General features: G+C 45.1%; 1 protein-coding gene across 1 annotated transcript in view; it reads left to right on the top strand.

Annotated features, from left to right (window-relative positions):
* Positions 1 to 217: 217 nt before the first annotated feature.
* The window catches only part of LOC144264733 (neuronal acetylcholine receptor subunit alpha-7-like), a 121202-nt gene continuing 99542 nt past the window's right edge, over positions 218 to 21877 (top strand). The window contains exons 1-2 of the mRNA XM_077816523.1: positions 218 to 296; positions 17857 to 17996. Coding sequence (XP_077672649.1) covers positions 218 to 296; positions 17857 to 17996 — 219 coding nt within the window. The remainder of the gene's footprint in view (positions 297 to 17856; positions 17997 to 21877) is intronic.

Below are 21877 nucleotides of genomic sequence, written 5' to 3'. Positions count from 1 at the left end.
TGGCATGCACTTGGATTTACTTAAGCTGCACTGAACTTGGCTTCCTTAGACTGAAAGGACAGCTGGGCACATGTACTTTCCCCCTACGGTGGGAAATTGGTTGAAGGGCTTATTAGCACTGTTAATCATTGAATCTATCAAGCATTTGGTGCTGTCACAAAGACAGCATTCTGCTTTGCTGCCTGCTTAGAAGTGGCACTCCGATTCTGTTTGGACAATGCTCACTGACAAGTGTTTGGGATTTGTTTACTCCGGATTGTATCTATGGGCATCTTTGTTTCTGTCCTTCTTTAAAGGTAAGTTCTGTTTCATCTGCTTTGTTTTCACGGGAACTATTTGATTTCCCCCAAGAAATTCAGCTGTGTCTTTCTTTGGATTCAACTTTCTCAGGGTTAAATCCTAGATCCATGGAGGTCAATGGGAGGTTTGCAATTGATTTCATTAGGGAAAGCAGGTAAACAATTTTTATGAAGAAAACAATATCATCCTAGGAAATGCTATAGTGCACTGTTGTGTTTCAAAATACACTCCTTCTGCGGTCTTATAAACAACTATGCTATCCATACTTTACAGGAATGAGACATTTTAACTAGTGGCTAGATAGCATGATGAAGGGAATCGTATATCTGTCTTCTGGACATTTATAATTGCATTTTCACAGTACAAAATAAGATTAGAAGGGTTTCCAGAACTATTTACTACTTATGCATAATTTTATAAGGCTTGCCACCTATATAGACAATAGATGAAACTATTTCTGGTTCAATATTTCCCCTCTATTGGATCTTTTGCCTTTTAAAATATCAATGTTTTAAGCCAGTGAGGGGTACAAAGTTGCAAAGTTGTCTATATAGGCTTGCCACCTATATAGACAATAGATGAAACTATTTCTGGTTCAATATTTCCCCTCTGTTGGATCTTTTGCCTTTTAAAATATCAATGTTTTAAGCCAGTGAGGGGTACAAAGTTGCAAGAATCTATAAAATTTAATGCAAATTCCCACTAGCCTTGCAAGAATGGGAGAATTTTAATCTAAGATGAATTCAGTGCTTTAACAGACTTTGTAAAATAACTACCCTGTGCTATCAAATTACCTAGGAGTTGTTTGCTTCTTCGAGCAATGTAATGAGCTTGTAAGACTCATGAGAAAAGCTAAAAGGAGGGAAGTTGAAATTGCATCTGCCCTAAAAAATATCCAGTATTCCCCAGCTGAAGTTTTCTCATCAATTTCTAAATGAATGTGTTTCATGTAAAAACCTCTGTTTGTCCTAATTATTTTTCGACCATTGTTCTTGCTCTGAACATGTTGCAAAATTTAGCATTTCCCTGTGGCAGACTGCTTTGGCCATTTAGTGCCATATCTAGGCAGTGTCTAGGCAGAAAGCCTAGAGGTTGTTGCTTTCTGGAATGAGGCATATAGTGAACTAATTTCTCAACTACGTAGCACTATTTAGCCATGCTCTTTACACCTGAATAATTTCTCATCAGTTTATCTATTTAGCCTTACAAAACATACATTAGTTTCATTGGAGGGCTGAGAAGTGGGGTTAGGGTAACATGGTAATAAAGTATCCCCGGTAAATGCTCTATTACCCAGCTAAACAGAGTCCTGCTACTTTTGTTTGCAAGATACCTACATGGTACTTAAAGCACTGAAGTGATAGCCAGATGGGGGAGCTGTGAGCTGTTAATACCTGTGAATTTTGTTTGCAAGACACCTATATGATACTTAATGACATTTTTTTTTGCATTGAAACACTGTATTTTAAATACTGAGATAATTACTAATTCATGAAGGAGCTATCCGATTTTAAAGAGGAATTTGCAAATAGAGCGCTTCTGTTTCCAATAATGTATAATTTTCCTTTTATTAAATGTTGTTATAAAGTCACAACTGGCCACATTTACAGCCTGCTCCTGAGCTCAGGGGCGTGAACACACGATGGACCTGCAAGCTAGAGGATCCCAAGCTGTCCCAAACTGTATAGACAGAGAAATATTATTTATTAGCCCTATGAATTCTCTCTTTAGATTTGAGAAAAATGAAGCATGTGTCTTCTAGCTCTTTACCAATGCTGGAGCCTTTTTAACATTACACTTCAACTGAGTTCCTCAAGGGTTACACGCTGCACCCACATGAAAGTCAAACAAGTTAATCATAATTAGCATCACTATAACAACAGTGTACCAACACACCAAAAAGGAATTCATGTAATTTCTTGCTTATTGCAAATCATTTCATGGGCCATTATATGGAAGGGTATGGAATGACCTACTCCTTCAAAAGTTTTATGCCATCTACACTTAAGTACCTCCTGTGAAAGCACCTCTGTGAACTCCCTCAGGCAGACCCTTCTGATGTGTAATTGCTTTGACTGTTAAGGCATTTTTTTGAACATCTAGCCTCATTTTTCCTGTTTTTAGATATCGGGTGTAGCTCTTTGCTATCATTGCAAACAAACTCTGCAGTCTGCTTCCTAGAAGTAATGGGGAGCTCTTTCATAAACCTCATAGGTAGGTGATGGGTAGCCTGGGGTAAATTATATAGCAGTCAAAGGGAAGGGTGGAGGGATAGCTCAGTGGTTTGAGCATTGGCCTGCTAAACCCAGGGTTTTGAGTTCAATCCTTGAGGGGACTAGTTAGGGATCTGGGGCAAAAATTGGGGATTGGTCCTGCTTTGAGCAGGGGGTTGGACTAGATGACATCCTGAGGTCCTTTCCAACCCTGATATTCTATGACATTGAAGTCACTTACATATGAAGGAGGATACAGAAGAAGATACTGCAGGAAAAGCAGCTAAGTTAAAACAGGCCACCCTATAATTCACTAATACATTATTCTGGCCTCTTGTCATGTAAATTACTTTCCCTTACATTTCCATGCACTCAGACTAACTTGTACCACTTGCCAACATCCAACTTACACCACCTCCTGCCTCACTCCTGAATTAGAGGCAGAGTGGCCCAGGGGGTAGCGTACTGGAGTGAGAATTAGGAAATCTGGCTTCCAGTCCCAGCTCTGCCGCTAACTTGCTGTGTATCCTTGGACAAGTCACTTCCTGCCTGTTTTGCTCCCATCCTTTGTCTGTCTCGTTTTAGTTAGATTGTAAACTCGTTGAGGCTTTAGAGTAACAGCCGTGTTAGTCTGTATTCGCAAAAAGTGAGCTGTAGCTCACGAAAGCTTATGCTCAAATAAATTGGTTAGTCTCTAAGGTGCCACAAGTACTCCTTTTCTTTTCTCGTTGAGGCTTATAAGCCTCTTACCTTGTTTTTGTACGGTGACTAGCACAACCGGGTCCTGAACTGGGCTCTGACTTCTAGGCGCTACTGTAATACGACTATCAATTCAGCCCTAAATGTCAAGGCTGTAAAAAAACATTTCCTTCTTAGAAAGATGTCATTTACTTGCACCTTCAATTTGGACTATAAGTTACAGAAAACGCCATCATTGTGGGAAATGATCTGTGCCTACCAATATTCAGCAGTTAAATAGCGGGAGAAATCATTTACAGTGATTAAGAAAAGCAGAACAAACACCAGACCTTGAAACTAAACAGAAGGGACAATGGATTCAATTTTTGAAAACATTGATTTTCCAAAGTGACTTATGCGCCACTGAAATCAATAGAGGTTAGGAGCCTATATACTTTGAGAATCTGGGCCTTAGACACTTAGGGTATGTCTGTACTGTAATTAAACACTGTCCTGCACCAGTTGGCTTGGGCTAAGGGGCTGTTTAATTGTGGTGTAGCCATTGCGGTTCAGGCTGAAGCTTGAGCTCTGGGACCCTCTCACCTCAAAGGCTCCAGCCCCAGTCTGAACATCTGCACCACAATTAAACAGCCCCTTAGCCCCAGCCCCACAAGTCTGAATCAGTGGCACAAGCTGGCTTTGGGTTTTTAATTGCAGTGTAGATATACTTTGAGGGAGAAATCTTGGCTCCACTGAAATTAATGGAAGTTTTGTCATTGATTTCCATGGAGCACGGATTTCACCCTAAGTTCCACTGACTTTCAATGAGACTTCGGGCTTTGGGGCTAGGGTGTCCCCATTCCAGGGTACTCTTTCTGCATTGGCTACTTTTCTGACCCACTGACCATTACATATAATTTAAAGCAAATGCAAGTTATTTAATCAACAATTAATTTTAAAAAGAATAAGGAAAAATGGGAAAGGTTAAAGGAAACACATCAACCTGCTCTGTGGCAGGGAACATCACAAACAGTGTCTCTGGAACATCAGGGCAGTTCACAGTCTGTTCCTTGTAAGTCCCAGGCCTCCTGCTCCAGCCCTGGCTGTGCTGTAGGGATGCTGTGGGTTGGACACTTGCGCTGGTGGTGGCCACACGCTCTCAGGCTCTAAGTGGTAGGACGCTTCTTCCCAGTGTCGCCCCCGCCCTGTCAGGGTTACGATCCAAGCCTGGCCTGCAGAGCCCCTTGGCTGAGGCGTCTCCCTGTGCTGGGCCCACTGCCCAGGGTCCCCCTCGGTCTCCCCAGCTGCTCACCGCACCCAGCTCCAGACTGCTCCAGCCCCAGCTGCACCACTCTGTCTCAGGACTGCTGCTGCTCTGCCTCCAGCTCCCTGGGCTGCTTCTCTGGCCCCTCTGGCTCTGGTTGCTGCAGCTCTGCTCCCAGGACAGGGTCTGCTCTGCAGGCTGCTTCTGTGACTCTGCTCCCAGCACTGACCTGCTTCCTGGGCTGCTTTTCTGGCTCTGGTTGCTGCAGCTCTGCTCCCAAGGCAAGTCTGCTCTCTCTGGGCTGTTCCTCTAGCTTTGGGGCTGCAGCTCTGCTCCCAGGACACAGGTCTGCTCTCTCTGGGCTGCTTTTCCAGGCACTCTGGATCTAGCACAGTTCTGCTCCCCAGCTCAACTTGAACCCCTGCTTTCTCCTTAGCTCGGCCCCACTTTGTCTGATCCAGGCAAATCCAGCTCACACAGAGGACGGGACCTCCCTGGCTTCCTGACTCCCTGATTAGCCTGCTCGCCCTGTCATTCAGGCTGACCTGGAGCATTGGCCTCTCCCCATTGTTCCTGGGGGCTGTCAGTCTCAGGGTCCTCATTCCCCATTGACCCTTCCCCCTTTTTAGTACTGGGAGCTAGCAACTAAAACACCCCCACTGAATGTTAGTAAGGGGGCAACAGTGTCTTTACACTTGGCAGGGCCTATTTGAACCTTCATAACTTTCTAAGAGCCTTTAAAAGTCAATATAGTTATGAGAGGTCAGTTAATGCACTGAGGGAAAAGGGATTTACAGCACCCACTTCTATCCTTAAGATTAAAAAACCCTTAGATCATTCTGGGTGCAAACAGAAACAAGGTCTAGGGCCAGGTTTTCAAAACAGTTCAACACACATGAGCTCCCACCGAGAATAGAGACCCCCTCCCGATTCATTTCTCCCCCCCCCCAATCGAGAACAACAGCGTCCCCCTCCCACATTCCATTCCCCCCCATTGGGAACCAGGGTGGCTGCGGGGTCCTGGCCATGGGTATGTCAGCGGCTCACAGTCAGTAGGGATGAGTTTCCTACAGCTCCCATTACATTAATGGAATCTGTTAAGGACTGCATCAGTGAACACCCTCTAAAGTTCGGCTCCCCGGCCATAACCCTTGAGGTCTGCAGTGTTTCCAAGCTTCAAGCTGTGAGACCTTTGGCTGCCTAAGGGTCTTAACCCAGGGCTTGTCAGGTCCCATGCACAGCGTCCCACACCTCCTTCCACAGAGCCTAACTCTAGCTACCCTCAGCCCCCCAGGAAAGAAGTTCTGCATTGGTGGGACTGAGTGTTACAAGAAGCAGGTGGTGCAGTCAGAGTCCATGGTCACTTATAAGGCAGCCAGTGGGGGAAAAACAGTCTTTCATCCCCAGGAAGAGGTTATTGAGGAGGTAGCTGCTTAAAGGCCCCATAGCCTAGTTCATCGCTGACCGACCACCCCCCTGTCACTGTAAAGGCGTTTCTCCTCACGCACACAAAGATTCTGCCTCAGAATCAGTTTCAGATGTGCCTGTCCCCAGACTGGCCTTGAAGGTGTAAACTCCTGCTCAAACCCAGGCCCTGCTTTGCTCTCAGGGAATAGCACGGTTGTTCAGGCAGTCCTGTTGGTTCTGCTATCATATGGGCACTCTGTTGCCCAGGCCCGCTGACTGGGGGAGGGGGGCAAAGGGGGCAATTGCCAGTGGCTCAGGCAATTTAAAAGGGCCCAGGACCCTTGGCCGCCACCACCGGTAGCTGCGCAGTTGGGCTAAGGCAGGCTTCCTTCCCGCCCTCGCCCTGTGCTGCTTCTGGAAGCGGCTGGAACGGCCCTAGGGGTGAGCAGGGGGGGTCTCTGCGTACTGCTCCTGCCCCAGCGCCAACTCTGCAACTCCAATTGGCTGCCTAGGAGCCACTGCCAGAGGGGTGTGCCGGTCCCTTTCAACCCCCTCCTGCAACCAAACTCCCTCCCAGAGCCCAACCCCGCACCCAAACTCCCTCCCAGAGCCCACCCCCCCGCACCCAAACTCCTTCCCAAAGCCTGACCCCCCACACACACCCCCTCCCAGAGCCCAAGCCCGCACCCCCCCAACACAAACTCCCTCCCAGAACCTGCACCTCCTCTTGCTCCCATACTAACTCTCAGAGCCTGCACCCCCTCCCGCAACCAAACTCCTTCCCAGACATCATGCTCAGGGCCACAGAAGGCATAGGGAAAGACACTCCCTGCCATGAGTAGCTTAAATGAAGATTGTGACAGACCCCACTTTCCTACTTCTACAGGCCACTTCCACACGGGGCCTGTGGAAGTACGGAAAAGATCAAGAAATCTTGAACAGAGAGAAAACCTGCTTTCAATCAGAGGCCTCTGCATCCGATGAGAAAATTCCCACAGCAGGCTGGCACAGCCATTGGACACGGGACCAGTGAGAAGGAAGCCTGCAGGCTAGGGTATTCCATGAGAGAAGGGAAGTGCAGAAACCTGACAAGGGATTTCTTTGCTGAGAGAGCGCACTCTTCAGCCTGTTTCTGATCTCACATGCACAGGTGTAGCACCACTGACTTTGGTGGCTGTGCTCCAACTTAGATCAGCATTGGGCCTTACAGTTCTTTGGAGAGGAATCAGAGCATGACTGTAGTTGCCTGGGGTCCAGTTCTATTCTTGCTTCCAATGGTGCAAATCAGGAGTGACTCCATTTAAATAAGTGGAATTACAATGGCATAAAACCTGCTTATGCAAAATCAGAATCTGGCCCCTGCACCCACACCGCCCAAGAGTACCTGTTATTGCTCCTATTTCTGCTCTTGGAAGAGAATTATTCAAATAGGTCAAAGCTGACATGGTCCTCAGTGTACCCCGGTAGCCACGAAGGCCCTAGTTTTCACACTGTTTGCCTTCCCCATCAGGTCTTACAAAAAGATGGGAGTCGGGGTCTAATCCTGCACTCACAGCAAAGACAACGGTGTATGGCTGCTTGGAAGCAGAGAGACACACGGTAACAAAACATGATGCTCCAAAGGAGTTATTGACATTGAGAAAGGACTTGTACAATAGGCCACACGTCAAGACATGGCTAATGTTCAGACACTTGATGTGAAGATAAGCAAATCAGATCAAAGCCAGCCAAAATAAAATATTTCGACCAAGGGCTCTAGATCAGGTCCTTGCTTGATTAGTTGCCAGCATAAATGGATCAGCCAGACAGGGTCATAGCGCTCCTCATCAAGAGATTCTCAAAAGCAGCATCCAACTTCAGTCTGGAATCTTAGCTTGGCTTTCAGAGCCCCCCTCACCCACTCATCCTTCAGAGCCCTGAGCTCCGCTGCCTCATTTTCCTTTCCATCGAAGTAGCCCTTTTGTGACAGTAATCACTTCCACTAGCAGGATTTCAGAATGAGGGGCTCTGTCCGTGGTCCTAGTCCTGCTTCCTCCATACAGACAAATCGAACCCTAGCTTAAAATCAGAAACTCGGTTGTACCTGCTTAAACCAGGGCTGAATTGGATACAAAGGGATTTACACAGTCTTTGATTCCTCAGTGTCTAAAAGCAAAAGCTGAGCACATGTTTGATGTTCAAGACCCACCCAAAACTTCTATCAGAAAGTACACAATCCCTCCTAGACATCCTCTGTCCACTTCAACCCACCAGCGACAGGGAAGAAGCATTAATGGCTACATGACTTAAAGCAGGCATTGCCGAGACGTCCCTGTAAATCCACAGATGTATATTCACCTAGGCCAATGGCCGTGTCACAGGCTACACAAGGCTACACTTCATAGGAGGAAAGGTGTGTAGCTTTTCCTTCAGAAAATTGGCAGTCACTGCTGTCTAAATTTCACAGTGGCATTGGCAGACAGGGATAAAAAGGAGAAATAAATTATTGTGGCTTAGCTGATCATTAGGGTGAGTTTTTTTAAAAAGCACTCAGCGTTGGCTCGACTCCAAAATGAATGGTAAAACTCCTGCTCTTACTGGCTCTTCCAGGTGACTCACAATTTCTCGGGACACAGTATGGGGTGTGTGCAGACTGCACAGCAGTCAGGAAGTTCTCTGCTCTGTAAAAAATTAGGGTACCGAGTAATGTGATATTTACAAGTACTGCTGTCACTTTGGGGGCATTCCGCTTGGTAGGGATTGAAGGAGGTGGCTCTGAAATGTGATTGGTGAAAACTAAAAAGCTGCTTTCAATATAGGAAGAGTGATTTTGTGAGTAGGGTACATCTACACTGCAGTGAAAAACCCTGTGCCAGCTGACTTGGGCTCATGGGGCTTCGCCTTAGGGGTTGTTTAATTGCAGTGTAGATGTTCAGGTGTGGGCTGGAGCCTGGGCTCTAGGACTCTGTGAGGCTGGCCAGCTGTGAGTGTCTAATTGCAGTGTAGACACATACCCTTCACCACTGGCCTGGGACTCAGGAAATCTGGGTTCAATTCCTGGCTCTGCATCCTGTGCAACTTTAGAGAAATAACTTAAGTTTTCCCTCTGTAAAAGAAGGATAATACTTTGTTTCTTTCACCCTGGTCTGTCTTGTCTATTTCAGCTGTAGGCTCTTTGTGTCAGGGAATGTCTCTCAATATGTGTTTGTATAGCCCCTGACGCAATGGGGCCCTGATCTGAGTTGGGGTCTGTAGGCCCTACCGTAATAGAAACATTGTTTGTATGACTATTGTGTGTAGGAGCCCCAGGAATGGACCAGGACCCCTGGCGCTGTACAAAAAGAATAAAGAAAAATAATGAAAGAAACGTCAGTCATATCTGTACCTGGATATCTTACTATCATCATCTCTGAAATTCTGCTCACATCTACACTGCCCCAGCTGCTCCCATGCTGAAATCCTTATCCTGGCTCTATACTGACTCAATTCTCAATGATCTTCCCAAATCTCCAGCATGTTCACAATGAACCTGGTGCCAAGTAGGCTTTTCACACCTACAACATATCACTCCTATTCTCAGACAACCCCACTGGCTTCCTGCAGCCAGCTTGAAACTGAAAATAAAATAATACCTAGCTTGTCTATAGCATTTTTCATCGGTGGATCTCAGATTGCTTTACAAAAGCATCATGATTTCCATTTTATAGATAGGGAAACTGAGGCACAGTGAGGTGAAGTATCTTGCCCAAGGCCACATCAAGAAGAGAACTAGGGTCTCCTAATTCCCAGGCCTATGTTCTGTACTAATGGTTCTCAACCAGGGGAATGTGTACCCCTGGGGGTACTCAGAGGTCTTCCAGGAGGTACATCAACTCATCTAGATATTTGCCTGGTTTTACAACAGGCTATATAAAAGCACTAGCAAAGTCAGTACAAACTAAAATATGATAGACAATGACTTGTTTATACTGCTCTGTATACTACATACTGAAATGTAAACACAATATTTATATTCCATTGGATTTATTTTATAATTATATGGTAAAAATGAGAAACTCAACAATGTTTCAGTAATAGTGTGCTGTGATAATTCTGTATTTTTATGAGACTCTGAAGGTTAGAATCAAAGACTATACAAAAGGGAACTAGATGAAAGAGAGTTTAACCAAAGACAAGAAATACTCAAGTACAGAGCATACATGTTATGAGGCAACTGATGAGAGAGAATTACAATTTTCATGTCTAAACAAGGATACAATTTTAAGAGTACTTTGTCTTTATGGACTAAAATCCAAAGGAAAAAGGACTTAAATAAAAGAAAGAAAGGGCTTACAATTGTGGGAAAATGCCCTGACACTGACTACACATAAGAACAAAAGCAGAAGGGAATATTGGTATTTTGAGGGATTAAATGATATGCTTTACATTCCCAGAAATCTGCAGAATACACTAAGTAAATTTAGGCATGCACATGTCTGCCAAAGTGGATTGAATATGTTGCATTTCTTCAAAGCTGGTTAGATTCCTAGTGAATATTCTAAAACAGACACACCTGAAAAATATTTTATGCTCCATACCTTCACATTTTGCCTGGATCATCCCCACTATCTGTTTCATTATTCTTTATTTCACATCCTTGGAAAAAAAATCCTTACATTTGTTTATTCCATACGAAAACTTCATAGTGGAAACTAAAAACCCTATACGAATCTATGGAGAAACCACTTGAAAGATAAACATGTAAATGCAAATATCCCATAAGATTCTAGAAGGGCTTTTAGGATTGTCAAGTTCCTTCCCCACTCTGAACTCTAGGGTAGAGATGTGGAGACCCGCATGAAAGACCCCCTAAGCTTATTCTTACCAGCTTAGGTTAAAACTTTGCCTTGTCTTTGAACAGTATACTGCCACCACCAGGCGTTTTAAACAAAGAACAGGGAAAGAGACCACTTGGAGATGTTTTCCCCCGAAAATATCCCCCCAAGTCCTACACACCGCCTTTCCTGGGGAGGCTTGAGAATATTATCCTAAACAATTGGTTACAAAATCATCAAAGACCCAAACCCCTGGATCTTGGAACAATGGAAAAATCAGTCAGGTTCTTAAAAGAAGGATTTTATTAAAAAAAAAAAAAAGAAAAAGAAAAAAGAAAGAAAGGTAAAAATCATCTCTGTAAAATCAGGATGGAAAATAGTTTACAGGGTATTCAGATTCAAAACACAGAGGATCCCCCTCTGGGCAAAACCTTAAAGTTACAGAAAACAGGAATAAACCTCCCTCTTAACACAGGAAAAATTCACATAAAACAAAAGATAAACTAATCCGCCTTGCCTGGTTTACCTATACTGGTTGCAATATTGAAGACTTGGATTAGGATGGGTTGGAGGAGATGGATTTCCGTCTGGCCTCTCTCAGTCCCAAGAGAGAACAACCACATAAACAAAGAGCACAAACAAAAGCCTCGCCCCCCAAGATTTGAAAGTATCTTGTCCCCTTATTGGTCCTTTGGGTCAGGTGCCAGCCAGGTTAGCTGAGCTTCTTAACCCTTTACAGGTAACAGGATGTTGCCTCTGGCCAGGAGAGATTTTATAGCACTGTATACAGAAAGGTGCTTACCCTTCCCTTTATATTTATGACAAGGATATTTCCATATTGCTAAACAGACGCTTCTTTAGTTTTCTTAATACCGTCTTGCTGTATAAGCTTTCCTATCAGATTGAGTGATGTCTGAATTCACTATACAAATAAATCCTACATCCTGGTATAATGAGATTGATGTTCAAGAAAGGAAAATTTGGGGAATTAAGAATATATGATTGTTTAAAAAGAATAAAAAGAAAAAAAAAGAGTATGGGCAAGAGAGAAGGGATCCATCAGGAATATGCAGATTCAGTTAAAGGTTCAGATTCCGAAAAGGTAAGGGCAGCAAATAAGTAGAATGAGTTAATGATAGCCTAAGGGGTTAAGGGCTTTTACAAATAGATCAGGAGACAAAATACTAGAGAAGCAGCAGTGTGATGGGAAGAGGAATGAAGTTAATGATGATTCAAGAATGCTGAGCTACAGAACTGCTTTAAGATCTAAACGTCACTCAAACAAAAGCAACGTAATAATTGGTGGAGACCTGGTAACAGCGGTATTTATAATAAAGGAAAAGGAATATTTTTGGAATAGTCAGGGAGGACTGGACAAAGGCCTGGACAATATCAATAATATGAATCAAGTAATAACTGTCTGTGTAAAGTTCCTCTGCTAAAGCAAAAAGAGGGAATTAGAAACAATTAAAATAATTCAGATGAAATCACCCTCTAAAAGCTTGAACACATAAGACATGCCAAAAGAATTAAAAAAAAAAAAAGTGGGGAAGAAAGGGAGGAAGCAATAAATGTGGCCAGCAGAACTCAGATTAAAACTCCCTAACTTTTTTTTTTTAAATCCAAAAGATGTTATTTGGGAGTGGGAAGGGACGTGCCGAGACGGATTTCAAGGAGGAGCAAGTTCCAGACCCACTAGGACCCAATAGAACAAAAGCCCAATCACCTACCAAATTCAGATGTAAGTCAGATTACAGCAGCACCTCAAGAGCCTACCCAAGATCAGGGGCCCATTGTGCTGCGTGCAGCACAAACACAGGCTGCGTCTACACTACACACCACTGGTGGTGGCACATAGTGTTCGTGTAGCTACACACTGGGTGGGTCCACACTGCGGCGTGTAGCTACCTGTGTCAGTGAAAGGCTCTGGCAGAGGGGGGGCAGGGAGACACTGCATGGCTAACAATAGCAGCCTAGAGAGGGAGGCACACCTTGGGTGAGCAGAGTGTGTACTCGCCTACACACCCACACCCTTCAGGCATGTCTTTACTCCCCTAAGCCGCACCTCACCAGCTCCCTGGCTGTTTATAGCCATGCTGTATGTAGTCTCCGTGCGGCCAACAGAAGCATGCAGTGCAGAAGTACCCACAGAGGGAGAGATTGCCTTCCCCAAAGAGCTTATTTCTACATAGACAAGACAATGGGTGGGAGGGGAGATGGAGGCACAGGAGGGAAAGTGACTTACCTGAAGTCACGCGTCAAGTCAGAGGCAGAGCCAGAAGCAGAACCCAGCTCTACTGGATCCCAGTCCAGCGCCCTATCCAATGGGCTGCACAACAGACAAGGGGGATGGACAGACGGGAGAGGAATGCTCAGTGGTACAACCCATAAATAGTGCCTGCTGTCTGAGCACAAGGCTCCAGCAAGAGGTTCTCAGATACAGCCAGGTCCTGCACCTTTAAGGGCTTTAAAAATCAGTGTCAGGTTATACTTTGAATAACTTTACAATCAAAGCAGCTAACCAAAGGGTACAGAGCCCCGGAGTCCTAAGGAGACTATGCAACATGCAGTACCACAATTGGGCAGCTCTTCCCGGGACGCATGCTGCTGCCAACTCATACTAGACTCAACATCACCTGAGCCAGGAGCACCACTGAGCGCTTCTCCTGCATTGTCTCCCCCAGGCCTTCAAAGCACTTTGCAAACGCCAATGAACTAAGCCTCACAGCTACCATTTGAGAGTAGGACAGTAAGTATTATCTGTACGACCCACACTAACACAGTGTGGCTCTGTTTCCCTCTAGTGGCTAGACACTTACAGAGGTTTGAGTCCACAACCTTTGAGCTTAGGAGGCCAGTTAATTAAAGCTAGCCCTGTTCCTCCTCTCTCTCTTTTTTCACTTCTTTCCTGTATCTCTTCTCAGCCTTGGACTGATGGGCCAATTGAGTTCGTTACTCCCAGTCAGCTTCTCCTGGGGCAGTAATTGGCCTCTAAGGGATCAGAGTGCAGGCTCACCTACTCACTCCCTGCACTCGGTCACACTTGCTTACTAACTTCATAGAGTTTAAGGCCAAAGGGAACCATTAGCTGATCGAATCTGATCTCCAGTATATCACAGACCTTTACATTTTACCTAGTTACCCCTGTCACTTGTGTTTGGTTCAAATATTTCTTCCAAAGCTTGATCTGAAGACATGAAGAGATGGAGAATCCACCACTCCCCTCGGGAGTTTGTTCCCACGGTTAATCACCTTCACTGTTAAACATTTGTGCCTTCATTCTAATTTGAATTTGTGCAGCGACAGCTTCCAGCCGTTAGACTAAAGAGCCCATTAGCACCCAGTATTTTCTCCCCCTAGAGACTTTTGGGATCGTCTATTTTATCTGCAGCACTGCCTATAGTTAAGGTTGCCTTACACTTTCTGTTATAAGACTGGTTTCAGTTGCTTATAACTTTGCCAGACTTTCCGCCCCCAAGCTTGTTCTCTGCTTGAGGTTGAATTAAAAAAAATTCACAAACAGGGGTCAGCCATTTCCATGAAGAAAGTTAAGGGAAAATACATTGTGTTGCCAGCATTTAAATTTTTTCCAATCCATTTCTTTGAAGAGCTCCAGTGCCTCTGTGCTTTGGAGCAAAAACTAGAAATGAGGCAGGAGGGTGGTCCTGGGGTCAGAGGGGCGCATTGTGCTCCTCACAGAAAATCCACCCAGATCTGGCAAAGTTAGAAGCCTTTGCACATGCTCAGATATGGTTCATCTTGCTTCTAAAATCTCGGAATGTTCCAACTGCACTGGGCACCCTCCAGCCTCACTGCCTTCACATGCACCGAGGGTACTTCCCAGCTCCCACCACCTTTCATCCACTCTGAGCATGCTCATAGGCTCCACAGTGCTTGGCTCCGCATGGGGAACAACAGCAGCAGCCGCCTCTGTAGCCTAGAGGAAGGTGTGTTTGGTTGGAAGCCAGCAACAGACCAAAGTGTCTCAGCATTTCTACTGACTAATGGTAATATTTCTGGGTATCCAGGCCTTTTTCTTGAGCCAGGCCTAATGCCTCCACCATAGAAGGGAGACAAGTATCGTTCCCACAATGAGGTAATGGCAAAGTCGTGCATTATCACTTCTGGCAGAGCTGGAACACATGCACATCTAATATGGCAGACTATAGTCACACCCACACAACCTTTTAGAATGAATAGGGCAAATCTGTGTGCTTGGTAACCACACTGCGCAGAAAAGGCCAAGATTAGTACCCAGAAATTCTGATTCAGGCTCTTCTACTGCTGGCTGGGGAATGGCTAAGTAAAGCACTAGCAAAACGTGTACTGCATTCCCCACCCCACAAAGGCTAGTCCACATATAGGATAACAACCTACTACTGCTACCAGTTACTCCTTTGACTCAAATGGTAGCAGTCTGTGTTGTAGATCTAAAGGTCCTGCATTCAGATCCTGATGATAACCCAGGAAGGTGTCAATCTGGTTCTAAATAATGGTATTACTATTTTATAGCTTTCTTTATTAAAAAAAGAGAGAGAGAGAGAGAGAGAGGAAATTGCATTTTAAAAAAACCCTATGTTAAAGGCCATTAAGGTTGCAAAATCAAGCATTCTAATGCCAGGAGATGCCAGATTTAAGGTTGACTGTACAACTTCAAATCAGCCCCCTTGTGAGTATGCATTACGATACAGTCTTTAATTACATAATCACATTTTCCATAGCACCCCTGCCTGATTAGTGCATACATTAGTGCATACATAGTGCATTAGTGGATAGTGAAAGAGGCCATTCTCTTGTGCTTAAAGACAAGAGCTCTGGGTTCTATTCCTGGTTCTGCTACACACTTCCTGTGTCATGTGGGCCAAGACTGTACCACAATGCATCTGCACAAGGGAAGTGAATGATGGTTTCATCTCATGTCTGGTGTCACTTTTGAGCAATTGACTTTTCAACTTTACCATTCTTCCAATAGTTATTTTGGATGCAATTTCATACTGGCCACCGGAAAAAAGATCCAGTCCCGAAGACTGGGGCCAGATTTGTGCAGCTCACTACCAGTCCCCAGACCCAGAAATTACAACCTCCTGTTACAGAAAAATGCCACAATTTAGTTCATTCCAACTTCACACCATGGAGTTTTTGGGGCTTTAGAGAGAGAGAAAACCAATCATCTCCCTGGTGACCGAAGCACTGAGTATTTTAAAACTGTGCTGGTCTAATTTTTCTAAAAAAATTATTTTAATCTGTCCCCAATCTCACCTCTCTTCCTGCTCAGAGGCTGCTGCAACAAAACGAGATGACAGCCTGATTAGACAGGCCAACCATTTGTGACACCAACAGCTGCTTTGGTAATTCGCCAAGAACCTCCAGGCTCCAAACTGCATGCAGATGTACATAATTTCATAGATAAAAAATGAAATGCGCACAAACACATGGCTACAAATCCCAACACAATGGGCTATATAATCACTGGGATATGTTGCTGGTCTCCAAGTTGAGCGGGCGCCAGCAATTGCCCAACACTGAGAGAGGACACAAGATCGGATGATAATCATAGACTATCAGCATTGGAAGGGCCCTCAGGAGGTCATCTAGTCCAACCCCCTGCTCAAAGCAGGACCAATCCCCAATTTTTGCCCCAGATCCCTAAATGGCCCCCTCAAGCATTGAACTCAAAACCCTGGGTTTAGCAGGCCAATGCTCAAACCACTGAGCTATCCCTCCCCCCATAATGGAAGACTTCAGCTGCCGAAATATTAACAGGCCCATGAAGGCACCGTTTTGAGAAGAAATTTCTCAGCCCCATAAAGAATTGCTTCTTGGAACAGAGGATGCAGGAGGAGATATGTTTGACTCTGTTCTAAGTAATACACAGGAGAGCTTGGTTTAATGAAGCTAAAGGACACAATGGTAGTACAGTCTACACTGTTGTGGATAGAGGGATTTTCAAACGCTAGCATAGGGTGGCTACTGGAGGGGAAAAACACAAGCCAATTTAAACAAAGCTAAAGAGGCAAAACAAGGAGTAATGGTCTCAAGTTGCAGTGGGGGAGGTTTAGGTTGGATATTAGGAATATCCATGTGACACACATGGCAGTTGAGGCTACGCAGGTTATCGAAGCAAAGAGCTGTCGGGTTTTAAGAGGAATGAGACATTTATATGGGGCTAGACTGTGCTTGTTTGGCACAGGCCTGTGTTGAGGGGCAGCAGGGAGGCACTGAGAGAAATAACACCTCCCACAGCTCTACTCCTTTCGCCTTGGTAAATTCTGGCTGCAGTGAAAATCAGTGCAAATTTGGGCATTGACTTCAGGGAAGCCAGGTGTGCTGGTTAGCACATGGGGACATGAAGTCATAGCTCTGTCTATTTCCCACCCCCTGCAGCATCCCTACGGGAACATCTCGATAGCAAGCCTGCATCTCCCCTGAACAAAGGCTGCAATTCTGCCCAGCCCCTGTGAGCACTGCCAAGGGCAAGAAGGAGGCTCTTTTCTGCCTCCCCCAGACATGCATGGTCACAGAGGGCCAGGCCTAATCAGATCCATTGATAACAAGGACCCCACAGTTAACTTAGATAGGATAAACACACATACAGATGTCAATGTAATGCCAGCTCTTGGGCTTCAGGACACAATGCAGCCACTCAGAGCTGGGCAAAGTTTTTTTGACGCTTGGTTTTTGCCTTAAAAAACAATAAAAATGCATTTTTCAGTGCTCTAGAAGTATTTACAAATTCAGGCAGAATTCTACTAATAGTTTCAGCCAGGAATTTTTTTTTTAATTTTTTGAAATGTTTTGTTTCGAAACACAAATATGGTTGGAACCCTCGCTCCCACACCCCACAAAAGCGGAAACACCTGGAAATGACCAAATCTAAAACCACATTGTAGTTTGGGCTTTCCTGCCTTAGAGAGCTTCAGCTGTGTGTTTTGTCATGTGGTAAAAAGATTCTTAGCCAGCTTATATACTTCTAGTTCTTTGGCTGCTCCGTGATAGAAACACATGCAGTGCACGATGTTTTATGAAACCATAGAATGGAAGATGTGTTCGATATGGGCAAACTTGAGGAGGTCTTTACTTTCTGGGAATCTGCTTCTCTGTTTTAGAAGATCAAAATAAGCTACGGAGGATTCAGAAATAAAATGGACTTTCTGATCGGGCCAGATGATTTATGTCACCATCTTTTTTTCCCCTCCAAAAGTTTCCCAGCAGGGTGAAAACCAAAGGCGTCTGTACAGAGAACTGTTGAGGAACTACAATCGCCTTGAACGCCCCGTAGTGAATGATTCCCAACCTCTTATTGTTGAGCTACAACTTTCTTTGCTGCAGATAATCGATGTGGTAAGTCAGCGGCAATTCTGCTTCTTGGGCATAACCTCATTAAGATAACGAATTCAGCTGCTGCTGTAAATGGTGTAGGGACGGCATGTTGCCTCTTAATCAGACTGCTATAGAATGGAATTTGAGAACAGAATGGTTTGGATTAGGGATTTTGCAGAATGCTAACACATGGGTTTGTCACTTCGGAATACTAATACCACTCTAAATGCACAGATGTCCCTGACAAGATGAGAAACGTGTTGATTAATTATGTAGCTTTTTAATGATATTACATAAAAACACTGTACATCTAAACAGCTTATGAGCCATGTGTTACTACAAATTAATAAGCATGTGCTATTCCCAGAGCCAGCCTCCAAGTTGTAGTTATGGGCCCTGTGCTATTTCTGGAGCTACTCCTGAGGACGTGTGTGGCTATTTGAGGCAATACACAACAGGGACACTGGAACAATTTGTATAGTGGGGGAGCTGAATGCCATTGGACCAAACTGTAAACCCCGTATATGAGGAAAAGCACTCCAAGCCAGGGACTGCAGCTGCACCCCCAGCACCTCTAACTCCAGTACCCCGATACACAATGGCACCAGTTTGCAGAGACGGCAGTGCCTGTCTGTCTACAAAAACTGGTATGGCTGGTACTCCAACTCCTCTGCCAAACAGCCAGGTGGCAGCAGCAGCTGCTTCTTGCTGGCAGGGCTGGCTCTAGGATTTTTGCTGCTCCATGCAAAAAAAAATTTTGGCCGCCCCCGCTTTTTTTCGTGACCCCCCGTCCCCGGCTCCACCCCAACTCCGCCCCTTCTCAACACCTTTCCCAAATCCCCAGCCCCACCTCCTCCCCCGGGCATGCCCCATTCTCCCCCTCCCCCCCCCGCTTCCTACGGGCTCCCCCGGCACTGTCCTAGCTCACCTCCGCTCCGCCTGCTACCATGAACACGCCGCCACTCCGCTTCTCCCCCTCCCGCTCAGGCTTGCTGCTTCAAACAGCTGTTTGGTGCATGGCAAGCCTGGGAGGGAGGGAGGGAGGGAGGAGCAGCGACGGCAAGCTCAGGGGAGCAGGTGGAGGCCAGCTGGGGTGGCGGGGGCACATTTCTAGGGGTGGCATGGCCTAGAGCCGGCCCTGCTTGCTGGCTTCTGAGCATGCAAACGAGGGTGGGGGAGTGCAGAGTGCTGTTAGTCATGAGTGCAAGATGCAGAGAGAGAGAGAGAGAGAGAGAGCAGGGGAAGGGGCCAGCTGCAGCGGAGTGGGTGTAGATGTAACATGAAGCACCCTATGAGTCACTGGCAGCAGGGGTCAAACCTAGACCTAGAGAATCTTAAAGCATGAGCTGCTACTGTAAGCGCTAGAGGCCCTTTCTGTGTTAGCCAAGGCCTGGCAGAGTTGGGGGGTCAGGGGGAAGATATGCCCCAGAGTGAACTTAAACATGCAAAATAATCCAAGTCAAAATCTCCCCTCCACGGTGAGGAGGGTTTCATTGTATAGAACAGCAGCTAACCCCCCCAGAAATAGTCTGACCCTTGCCTTCTAAATACAATATATTCCCTAGACAACTGACTGCATATGTAGTGTCTGCCCACTACATTCCAGCCCCTAGAGCTACGGTGTGCGTCTTAGCCTTGTCCTCTGCATGCATTGACACACCACCACCCTCTTTTTATTGTTATTGGCAGTCTTTTATTTTTAAACAAAATAATGATAGAGTTTCTTGGTTTTCTACCAACCTGAGGAATGACGCTGTACTATTTTCAAAAATCATCTATCTTGTCCTCTAGCCCAAGGATAACTTGGGGAGAGGGGGAATTACAGAAACAGATTTTCTGGCATGCCCCAAAAACAAGGCCCCTTTTGGGGGGAGGTTTTTAAAATACCTAGATGAAAACTTCCTTTGAGAGCATTTCTTTAAGCACGTTATCTCCCGGATGTCATCCTGGCTGTTCCAGTGAATTTAAATTTTTATATCTCTTGTGCATGAGCCAAAGTAGGAAAGATTTACTTTATAAAAGGAGGTCAACTAAGCAGTTATATGCTTTAAAAACAAAGCTTTTGCTCTTTGTCTAATGCTCCAGATGTTGTGGGGGCATTAGCTCTGATCAGGAATGACCTCTTCCCAGACAAGCATGCTATAAGTCCCCTCTGCAGCACTGATCATTAGAAAAGGGTCCCAGATCCAAACAAATCCAAACTTGGGGGACGTTCAGACCCTAAGACATCCATACAGCGTCCATTCAATTAAAATAAAAACAATTCTAGCCTGGCACGACGGCAGCAAGAGACAGGGTCTGGAGAACATTAGAATCCCTGCTTTTGCACGTGACATGAGGGTTATGTCTTGAGATCCAAAAAAGGTCACCAATTGTACCATGTTTTCAGCCTCAATTCCGGTTGATTGACAGACTAGCACTGAATGAAACCATTTATCTTCTCTTCCTAAGTGTCCATTCCCAGGGATGCAACCTTGCCATCTGTGCAAATCAGAGAAATTATTTTGTATAGAGGGTGCCACTAAAGTGGCTTGCTTCCCCTTATCTGCTTCATAGGAGGAGAAGCTGTCCATCCGCATTGCTTAGGAGCCGATTTAGCAAAGCACTTGTGTCCAGCCTTTTCCAGCACAGCACTGAAAGCATGTGTCTAAGGCTATGTCTACCCTAGAGAGCTTACAGCGGCACAGCTGTACGGATGCAGCTCTGCTGCTGTAAGGTGTGTTTTTTCACACCCCTGAGCAATGTAAGTTTTGCCAACATAAGCAGTAGCGTAGGCATGGCCGAAGTGCTTTGCTGAATCAGGTTATTTTCTGCCTAGAGAGCAGCTGCTTTCAAGTTGAAGGGCATGAGTAGCTCACCACCTTTCTCAAATATCTTTTCTAAACCATCTCTTGTTGCCAGACTCTCATATTATTAAAGATGCAAGGTGGGCGAGGTAATATCTTTATTGGACTAACTTCTTTTGGTGAGACACACAAGCTGTTGAGATTACACAGAGCTCTTCTTCTGGTCTGGGAAAGATATTCCATGCATCACAGCTAAATACAAGGTGGAACGGATTGTTTAGTATAAGTAAAAAGAAAAGGAGGACTTGTGGCACCTTAGACACTAAAAAATTTATTTGAGCATAAGCTTTCGTGAGCTACAGCTCACTTCATCAGATGCTTATGCTTAAATAAATTGGTTAGTCTCTAAGGTGCCACAAGTACTCCTTTTCTTTTTGTGGATACAGACTAACTTGGCTGCTACTCTGAAACCTTAGTATAAATGGTTAGCACATATTGTAAAGGGACCATTCAAGGTAGAGTGGCTTGTTAGTACCTCTGCAGTCATAGGACTGAGGGGGTTAATGGGTTACAGATTGTTGTAATAAGCCATAAATCCAGGGTCTCTGTTCAGTCCCTGATTTTTAGTGCCTAGCAGAGTTATGAATTTAAACTTCCAGGCTTCTCTTTTCAAAGGGTTGTGCAGGTTGCCTTTGAGGACGAAGATGGAGAAGTCAGACAGAGTGATTGCTTTGTGAAAAGTGTTCAGCCACAGAGGATAGGTGTTTTTTGTCTTATCTTCCTGTGTGAGATCATTTGAGAACATAGTGATTCATAGAAGATTAAGGTTGCAAGAGACCTCAGGAGGTCATATAGTCCAACCCCCTGCTCAAAGCAGGACCAATCCCCACTAAGTCATCCCAGCTAGTGAAATAGTGTTTCCTAATATCCCACCTAGACCTCCCCCACTGCAAATTGAGACTATTGCTCCTTGTTCTGTCTTCTGCCACCACTGAGAACAGCCCAGCTCCATCCTCTTTGGAACCCCCCCTTCAGGTAGTTGAAGGCTTTTATCAAATCCCCCTGCACTCTTCTCTTCTACAAACTAAATAACCCCAGTTTCTTCAGTCTCTCCTC

This window comes from Eretmochelys imbricata, chromosome 5 (assembly GCF_965152235.1).
Source record: "Eretmochelys imbricata isolate rEreImb1 chromosome 5, rEreImb1.hap1, whole genome shotgun sequence".
NCBI classification, from domain to species: domain Eukaryota; kingdom Metazoa; phylum Chordata; order Testudines; family Cheloniidae; genus Eretmochelys; species Eretmochelys imbricata.
This window is presented reverse-complemented; position numbering and strand designations above follow the sequence as displayed.